General features: G+C 45.7%; 1 protein-coding gene across 1 annotated transcript; it reads left to right on the plus strand.

Annotated features, from left to right (window-relative positions):
• Nucleotides 1-2,387: 2,387 nt before the first annotated feature.
• LOC134352576 (zinc finger protein ZIC 1-like) lies at nt 2,388-5,898 on the plus strand. Its single transcript, XM_063059829.1, has 2 exons — nt 2,388-3,282; nt 4,777-5,898. Exons 1-2 carry the CDS (start codon nt 2,388-2,390, stop codon nt 5,724-5,726), a joined length of 1,845 nt encoding a protein of 614 aa, XP_062915899.1. The 3' UTR covers nt 5,727-5,898.
• The last annotated feature ends 4,128 nt before the right edge of the window (nt 5,899-10,026 follow it).

The following is a 10,026-nucleotide window of genomic DNA, read 5'->3' on the forward strand; positions in this document are numbered from 1 at the left end:
ACATTGGTTGTTTCTCCGGCCTGCTGGATGTGGACTTTCGTTGATTTTATTGTGTTTCTTTTATTTACTGTGAATCTCTATAAGAAAATGAATCTCATAGTTGTATATGGTGACATATATGTGCTTTGATAAAAAAATGAACTTTGAACTTTGAAAGATACAGTGTGTTAATAATATTCAGATAGTGCGCTCCAGACAATGGACGGAACGGTAATGTTGTTCCCTTTTACACTTCAGAGGAAAATTAGAACCGATAGGCGGGTGGTAAGGCAAATCCGGGTTCAGCTCGGAAACGGGTACCGAGACAGCGTGCTGAACTGACACTGGGAGCCCGGTATCGAGAGAGTTTGCTGAACTCGAAAATACTTATTCTATTAGCTTCACCGAAACTGATCAAAACCGATGCAGGTCGGTGCCGTGAGCACGGGACTTCTGCCGTCCCGATCTCCTCACGTTAACCGGAGGCGATCATTTTCCTTCGTACTTTATGAGTAACTAACTAATCACAGGGCTGGCCAACCTCTCGTGCTTTATCGACGGATGAAATACCTAGGCAGCATGTCATAATTAATGCACATAATTTCCAAAATACAAGTTTAAACAAACCTTTATATCGAAAACAATCGCTTTGAACATGTCTGCCTTTAAAAGAAAAGCTATTTCGCTCTCGACCTCGAGCGTTGGCGTATCTGGTTTGTAAGAGTGCGTATGTCTCTCGACGTGAGCGTGCAGAGAATTGTTTCACTATTTGTTAGCCACTGTCTCGATGCGGATTGAAATTAGTGTAGATGGTTTTGTAACCCAGACTACGGTGTATCGCGTATCTGGAGGGATATGTGGCAGTAATTCGTGTGCAATTGCTGCTTTCCATGGTGTGTGAGTGTGAGTGTGTGTGTGTGTGTGTGTGTGGGTGTGTGTGTGGGTGTATGTGTGTGTATGTGTGTGTGTGTGTTTGTGTGTATGTGTGTGTATGTGTGTGTGTGTGTATGTGTTTGTGTGTGTGTGTGTTTGTGTGTGTGTGTGTGTGTTTGTGTGTGTGTGTGTTTGGGGTGTGTGTGCGTGTGTGTATGTGTGTGTGCGTGCGTGTGTGTGTCTGTGTGTGTGTCTGTGTTTGTGTGTATGTGTGTTTATCTGTGTCTGTGTGTATGTGTGTGCTTGTGTGTGTGTGTGTGTGTGTGTGTGTGTGTGTGTGTGTCTTTGATGAGAGAGATGGATAGGTTTGCGCATTCCTTGTTGACGTCACGATTAGCGGACTGACCATGCCATCTCAAGCCCGTCAATCAGTGCTGGAGAGGGAAGTCAAAAACCAAGTGAAAGAATTTCAGTCGATTGAAAATTCTGGCCAATTCAGTTGGGACTAAACTCTCAGCTCCTCGGAAGCTGACCACGGCGGTAGATAAATTCCGCCCTGGTTATTTCCCGTGGGCCTCAAGAGAATTCGCTGCTATTGTGGGTTTACCTCCGCTGGGAGGGTCCAATGCGCTCTAATGGACAACAGTCGGCGGAGCGCAGTACATGGCACTTCTAAACACGTATCTCAACAATCTCCGAAAGGCTGCATCTATCATTGAGAATTCCCTTTACCCAGGACATGCCCATTTCTGCTATCGTCAGGGAGGAGGTACACACACTCGGCGTTTCAGAACAGCTGCTTCCCCTCTGCCGTCAGATTTCTGAATGGACCCATCAACACCGCCACGCTAGTTTCCTTTTTTTTGCTCTCATTTTGCACTACTTGGTTATTTTTTGTTTATATATAGTTCTTGTTGTAATTTATAGTTTTAGTTATATACTGCTGCCGAAGAACACCAAATTTCACGACATTTGCCAGTGATATTCAACCTCATTCTGATTCGGATTCTCATTTGAAACCGTCACATTTAATGGTACAGTTTTGTGCTATTTACTGCGCGTTAATCTTTCGACTCCACTAAACTAAATGATCCAGACAAAACAATCCGTTCGCACGATGACGTACAGTGTTGCTCACAGTATTTCTTTTTGCAAAAAAATTGGCGTGGAATCACGCTGCGAGCGCATGCGTATCTTCCCAGCAAGCTCGTCTCGCGTCAGTCATTTTAAAAAAAATCCCTCCAATCCCCCTCGCCCTTCGTTTTGAAAAGCAGACCTTCCTGCTGCGCTTTTATTCCGGATCCCTGGTCCGTTTTGATGCCTTTGTGCTCCTGAGATTAGGGGCCTGACGCAGAATGGCAGTGTGAGATATGGATCAGGGAATCTGCCACGGCGCTCCCCACTCTGCTTAAGGGACTGTCGGGAGGTTGGTGCTGAGCAGCAGATTAGAGTGGGTATGGACACACGCTTCTAGGCGAATCCCGGCGCTCAGATTAGCGGATTTGCCCAGAGGTGACCGGCAGTCCAGGCAGATGATGACGGCCGTGCCAAGATTTAGCGGCTACCCACTCTCACACGTGTACCCGGGGGAGAGTGAGACCGAGGTCAGTGTGGGGTCGTCACCTTTGCCCCCAGAACACTTGGCGCTCTCCTTAAAACTGAGCCCCTCGCACAATCTATCCGAATACACCGGGGGCACGACTCTTGCAGCCCCCTACCAGTCTTATTCTGGCTTCAGTGGGAGGGAGCTCCTCGCCCGGCGGGATTTCTCGACAGCTTCCATGCCCGTAGTGCCCGACCATCCCCCGGGTGCCGGTCTAGCCCAGGGCGCGTTTGGCAAAGCCGAACGAATGTACCGCGAGTGTAGCGGCCGCGCCGGGAGTGGGGGTCACCCGTTCATCTCTGCCTTTCACGATCAGAGCACCAGGGCGCTCAATGAGCATATCCCACTAGGGATATCAGGGGGCCTGATCGGCAGGTCACGCCACTACCACCCAGTGACGGGGGCAAGCGGCGAGAATTACTTCACCTCGCTGCTTCAGAACTACAGCCCGATTAACCTGAGTTTATCTGCTCACGGCGGCTCCCCTCCGTTTCTGAGATACTTGAAGCCCATCAAACGGGAGCTGGTCTGCAGGTGGATCTGCCACGAGCCCATGTCCAAGGGCTGCTGCTCCCGGACCTTCGTCAGCATCCAGGAGTTGGTGGCTCACCTGACGGTAGAGCACGTTGCGACGTCTGGGCGCCTTTCTCACGTTTGCTGCTGGGAGAACTGTGCGAGGGAAGGGAAGGCCTTCAAAGCCAAGTACAAACTGATCAATCACGTCAGGGTCCACACCGGCGAGAAACCATTCCATTGCCCGTATCCCGGTTGCAAGAAGCTGTTCGCCCGCTCAGAGAACCTGAAAATACACAAGAGGACGCACACAGGTCAGTCAGCCTGCTTCCTCATCCTCCACTCCGTCGTGTCGGCCCTCCACAGACTCGGAATGCTGTTAAACACTAGAGATTCTGCAGATACTGGAAATCCAGACCAACACACACAACGTGCTGGAAAAACGCAGCGGGTCAGGCAGCATCTATGGAAATCGACGTTTCGAGCCGACACCATTCATCAGGAAGCGTCGACTGTGCATTCATTTCCATAGATGCTGCCTGAGCTGCTGAGTTCCTCCAGCATTTTGTACTTGATGCTGTTAAACTTTCTCTCGCTCTGCTGACAAGCTGTTGGTATAAATTCAAGAATAAGAAGAACGTTACAGCAACTATAATGAAACACCATTTACCATTTATACCTAACCTTTAAAAACTGAAACATCCAAGACGTTCACATAGAGATCAGTTGTAGAATTGTTTCAAAATCAGGTTTAATATCACTGGCGTATGTCGTGAAATTTGTTGTTATGTAGCAGCAGTGATTGCAATACACAATAATAATAATAATAAAGAACTATCAATTACTATACGTATAAATACGATATTCCGCGGATACTGGAAATCCAGAGAAGCACATACAAAATGTTGGAGGAACTCAGCAGGTCAGGCGGCATCTATGAAAATAAATATATAGTCTATGTTTACAGTGCACAGCATATATAATTTAAATAAGTAGTGCGAAAAGAGATGAAAAGTGGTTCATGTGTTCATTGTTCATTCAGAAATCTGATGGCAGAGGGGAAGAAGATATTCCTTAAGTATTGGGTGCGTGTCTTCAGGCTCATGTACCTCCTCATTGATGGCAGCATGTGGGTGATGGGGGTCCTAACGGGGCGTAGTTGCATTGACCGGGTTTAGTAGTGTATGGGAAAATCTGGTAGATTTGGTGTCTTTGAAAAGTTAGTCATGGAACTGTTATTGAAGAGTCCGGGAGACTAACAGTGGGTTTACATCCTTCACTGCCGTCAGTTAGTCGCTGTACCCCACTAGCTCCTGTATCACGTTGCCACATACTCCAATACCACAGGAAAGAAGAAACTACGGACCGGACTGTCCTCTAAATATATGGGCCCCGCGGGACAGTCCTGGCCTTGTGCGAAAAGGGCGTACAGAGAAACAATTGTTTGAATATCGGATCAATTCAGAAAGATTGCTATTTATTTATGATACGCGCTATTTATTCATGCAAATTTAACACGTATTCAATTAGTATATTCAAATTTAGTCCCAAACAGGTGCGCTATAAGCTGACAGTATTCAGAAATAGCAATTAGCCTTGGGTAACCCCATTAGAGCTGAGCGTACGAACAACTGACAAAGGGATTACTTGAAACAATGTATCTGTCCATGCGTCTGGAATATTTAATATACTTTTGTGAGATTATCTCGGGTAGAATTCATGTTTATATCTACATTTTCAGAACAAAATTTTATCGATTTTGAAGACTGGAAGATAAGTTTTCTACGGAATGTGTTTTCTTTCTCTAGGTGAGAAGCCCTTCAGGTGTGAATTCGAGGGCTGCGGAAGGAAGTTCGCCAACAGCAGCGACCGAAAGAAGCACGCTCACGTCCACACCAGCGACAAGCCCTACATCTGTAAGGTCAAGGACTGTGAGAAATCGTACACGCACCCCAGTTCCCTTCGGAAACACATGAAACTGCACTGTAAGCCTTCGCCCCCGACGAATTATGAACGCGACACTTTCACCGGGGGGGTTTATTCGGACACGGAGAGTGATTTTTCTGCAGGAGATGTTGTTTCCTTCCAGCCCAGTGCATCTTCTCTCCATTGTTCCGAGGACAAATCCGTTCCAGCGCCTAGGTTGCGTTCGCTGCCTTCCACAAGAATGGACAAGTTGGATGCGTCGACCAAGACGAGACCCGGAGTCCCCTTATCTCCCGTATCCACAGCCCTAACCGGAGACGGAGTCAATCAGATAACACTGGTTCGACCCGAATGCACTTCTGGCCAATTGGCTTCCAACCCGCTGGGGATAAAACTGGACCCGTCCGCTGGAATTAAAGCTGGAGCACCTCTCAGCAGGTTTTCCGCTGGTCTGTCTGAATTCGGGAACCAGCTGACTTCACCTCAGTCGGACATGAGTGTACCTTCTAGATGGCCGGAAGGTAGAATGAACTTCATGCCCTTGAACCGTTCTGACTTCAGAGTGGATTCCGTCCCTTCCGTTCGACTGCTGCCCCCGCCCCCGCACCGACCCGATGACAGGCTCGGTACCACCCTGCGCTCCCACGGTGAAGGCGTGGGGCTCCACGCTCTCGCGTACGGGGGACAAGGCGTAGCGGACGGGCTCCTAAATGCGTGGTATACCTGCCAACGGCGGAACAGAAACAACTATGTAAAAACTCTGAACCAGGACTGCCCGATAACGCAGGAGGATGGGCACTCCCCTAGATTTGTTAGGTATATAGAGGATTGAATTAGTTCACCGAGGATTGGAATGTCATTCTGAAATCATTCCTGATTTGCGGAACTATCATTATTCCCAAGCGAGGTGGACCCAACTACTCTGAATAGTCCAATAATGGAATGTTACTCTAACGATGTGATACTGTTCTTTCATATTTTGGGTCATTTGGAAATACTTTGCGTCACAGCCAATTCATCTGAAATATGCAAACGACAGAAACAATAAACGTGCTAATTGACGTGCACAGGGAGTTATTCGGGAGTGAATTTTCGGAAGCGCGGCGATATCTGTGAGCACTGACGTTCAAAAAAGCAGCTCAAAGTACAACAGTCCCCAGGGTTTCCGGCGCCCCCGGCTTGACTGGGCAACCACGGGGCGAGCCTCTGCTCATTCTGCATTGTGAACATCTGCCCTTCTTACCAGAACGATTTTTCTTCCTAGGACATTCACTACCTGCCATTCCTGACGGCGCCAACAGTCGATTTGTGAATAATAGGATGGCGCCGGAGACACTGATATGAAAGGTGTCTTACTTCAGACACAGTTTGTACTGGGGCAAGCGATTTCGATTTCCAGACTACAGAAGAGATAGTTTTTATTTAAAGATACACCGTGGAACAGACCATCCCGGCCCAACGAGCCGCGCAGCGCAGCAACCCACCGATATAACCCTTGCCTAATCACGGGATAGCTTACAATGGCGAATTAACCTACTTACTCGTAGATCTTTAGACCGGGGGAGGAAATCGGAGCACCCGGAGAAAACTCACGTGCACACAAGAAGGAACGTATAAACTGCATTGATTTATTTATTACTTAATCGATTGATCGTTTAAGACTAATTCAGAGGAGGATATCTGCACCGAATCTGTTTGGTGTTTCAAATAGCAGTATAGTATTGCTGTCGAAAAAAATGCGCAGAGAAACATATGAATTAAAAGTTTAAATAAGAGTATTCTTAATTATTCGAACAAAAATGGATTTATCTAAATGATTTTGAGGTAAATGGAGACGTTCAATTGTTAATGATATACCTGCTTTATTATATATCAGCTCCGACTGTAAATAAGCAAAAAAAAAACTGTGCTGCGCGTCACTTACAGCAGCTGTGATTAAATCATCACGGGTAAAGCCCTCCCCACCATTGAGCACATCTACACGGAGCGCTGTTGCAGGAAAGCAGCATCCATCATCAGGGACCCCCACCACCCAGGACATGCTCTCTTCTCACAGCTGCCATCAGGACGAAGGTGCAGGAGCCTCAGGACTCATATCACCAGGTTCAGGAACAGTTATTACCCCTCAACCATCAGGCTCTCGACCCAACACTAAACTGTTCCCACAATCTACTCATCATTTCACGTTCTCTAAATTTATTGCTTACTTATTTATTATTATTATCATAGTCATCATTATTATTTTTTCTTTTTATTGCTGTCTTTTGCACATTGGTTGATTGTCCGTACGGTCTTTCATTGATTCCTTTGTGTTTCTTGTAATTACTGTGATTGCCTGCAAGGAAACGAATCTTAGGGATGTATGTGATGACATATATGTACTCGGATAATAAATTTACTTTGGACACATTCTCCAGACTATCTGCCGAGGCTGACCGACCCTCAGATAGAAAGAGGACACGCCCAGTTGGCAAGTTATGCTTGGCCATGCCGTTTTAAGTGACGCTAAATTTGCAGGGACTTTGCAGAATCGGCCCCGCTCTCATTTTTTTCAGTGGGTTTGGCATTCAGTGTTCAAAGTACATTTATTATCAAAGTACGACCGTCGATTTTTCGTGGATTCCATTGTGCTTCTTTGTTTTGTGACTGCCTGCAAGCAGATGATCTCAAGGTTATTATCAAACATACTTTGATAATAAATTTACTTTGAAACTTTGAAATTCATTGCCTGGCACGCGTTTACATGGAAAACTAAAACAATAGAAATTTATGAAAAAAAAACTATACTCAAATACTGACGAACAACCAATGTGCAAAAGAAGAGAAATTATGCAAATACAACATAATTAATACCGAGAACATGATGGTGAGTTTGTGGAATCAGTTCAGAGTTGAGGTGAATTAAGTTATCCACGCCGGTTCAGGAGCCTGGCGGTTGTAGGGTAATAATTGTTCCTGATGCGCAAACACCATTGTGCAAAAAAAAATACAAAGTGCAAATATAAAGCAATTAAAAGAACATGATAGTGAGTCTGTAGGTTGTGGAATCAGTTCAGAGTTGAGGTGAGTGAAGTTAAAAAATAATACTGAGAACATGGGTTGTAAAGAGTCCTTGATGGTAGAAGGAGTTCAGAGTATTGGCGATTGAATAAGGATGCCGTCTACCAGATCTCCTACAATGGCCTGTTGTGTTACTTTTCCTCCGTCTATTTGATAGATTCTTTTTATAGGTTTACACATCACAATTAGCAGTTTATAATGGTCCGGCTATTTATTTTAATACAAGTGTTCTCTGAATGGAGAAAATTAAACACAATGACCAAACATACGATTCCTCTTCTTGAAAAAAAAACCCTGTGGTTAAATAAAAGACCTGCTTTTCCACCGCTGAATGTAAATTCCTTTGAAGTGGAACTAATCATCCAAGGATATTTTTTCGTTGTCCTAACAACCTCGCTGAATCGAATGGGCTTTCTTTTGTCGTGGATGTGTTTTTCTGTCTTTAGGTCAAAACTGATGATGATACTACTTTCACGCCTTGTCCTTTCTTGCATCGTGAGTCCATGCACCTCCCCTCCGAACCCCGCGCTTCGGGACACCAGCAGGTTCACCCCACTAGTCATCTGCATCCCAATCATCCACCCCAAACCTCCTATAATGGTCCTTGAGTGAGAGACTTCCGTATCCTGAGCGTTCGCGATCGGCCCAAGTTTCCCCATCCGTTTGCGTTGTGTTTTCTCACAATCTTTCTCCTGTGGTTCGGTTGAAGAGCCGCTCGCCGCACCGCACCGCACCGCACCGCACGGGCCGAGTGCTTCTGCGTGTAAATATGACGGGGGCCACACGGCGCCCAGACAGAAAAGAGGAAAGTAAAGGAAACGTTTGAACAGAACAAAAGACACAGAGAGGGAACCCCGAACTAGTCGACACAATGCACTAAGCTGTATTTCCGCATTTTAAAACTGGGCCGCGATTTACCTGCATCCGTTGAAGTAATTATGTGAATTTCTTGCGGAAAATGGGCATTTCTAGTTAATTAAAACAACAACCCTTTCTCTCCTGCTTACAATACAATCAGAATTCACTTGCCTATAGAGCGCGCACCCGCGGGGGTATTACAACCGCTCTGCATTAAACCCTGAATGACGTTTCTTAAAAAGGGACTTTGTCGGAGAGCACTCGACCTGAAACAACTCCTACACATTCTCTTCTGCATCCTGTTTAACCATTTAATCTAGTTTAATTAAACACACTTAAAATTCAATGCCTCTCCAGTGTGTCATTTCAAACTCCTGTCCTCGCTGTCAGGAAATATTCCAAACCATTCCCGTCTGCCTGAATCTTACACATTCATAATAGAGTCGCGACCTCCAACTCCTGTCACCGGACCAGAGCGGGAAATAAATACGGTGAAGGAACTGTCTTGCTGGACTTTTCCAGCTACCCGACTTGGGATGTCATCAATGACACTCGTACATTTCTACAGATGTAACGCGGAGAGCATTTTAACTGGTTGCAGGTTGCAGCACCGTCTGGTATGGAGAAGGCACCGCACAGGATCAGAAAAGCTGCAGAAAGTTGTAAACTCGGTCGGCTCCATCGTGAGCGCTCGCCTCCCCGGCATCGAGGACATCTTCAAAAGGCGATTCTTCAGGGAGACGTCATTCATCATTCCGAGGACCCCCATCACCCCCAACACTACCTCGCTACCTTCCCCCCTCTGTCTTTGCAATACGTACTTAATTTAACTTTTTGACACACGCACGCGCAGACACACACATACTTAATGTAATTCATATTTTTATGATTACGTATTCCAATGTACTGCGGCCGCATAACAACAAATTTCCCGACATATGCCAGTGATGTTAAACCCGATACTGAACCTGACCCTTCTCATTGCTACCATCAAAGAGATGGAACAAGAGCCTGAAGACACACACACACACTGAACATTTCAGGAACAGCTTCTTCCTCTCCACCATCAGATTTCTGAATGGACAATGAACCCATTATTTTTCTATCTTTTTGCACTAATTATTTAATTTAATTTATTACTTATTATAATTTATAGTTCTTAATTATTTTGCTGCAATGTACTGCAGCCGCAAAACAACAACTTTCAAGACCTT

Source organism: Mobula hypostoma, chromosome 10 (genome assembly GCF_963921235.1).
Source record: "Mobula hypostoma chromosome 10, sMobHyp1.1, whole genome shotgun sequence".
Taxonomy (NCBI): Eukaryota; Metazoa; Chordata; class Chondrichthyes; order Myliobatiformes; family Myliobatidae; genus Mobula; species Mobula hypostoma.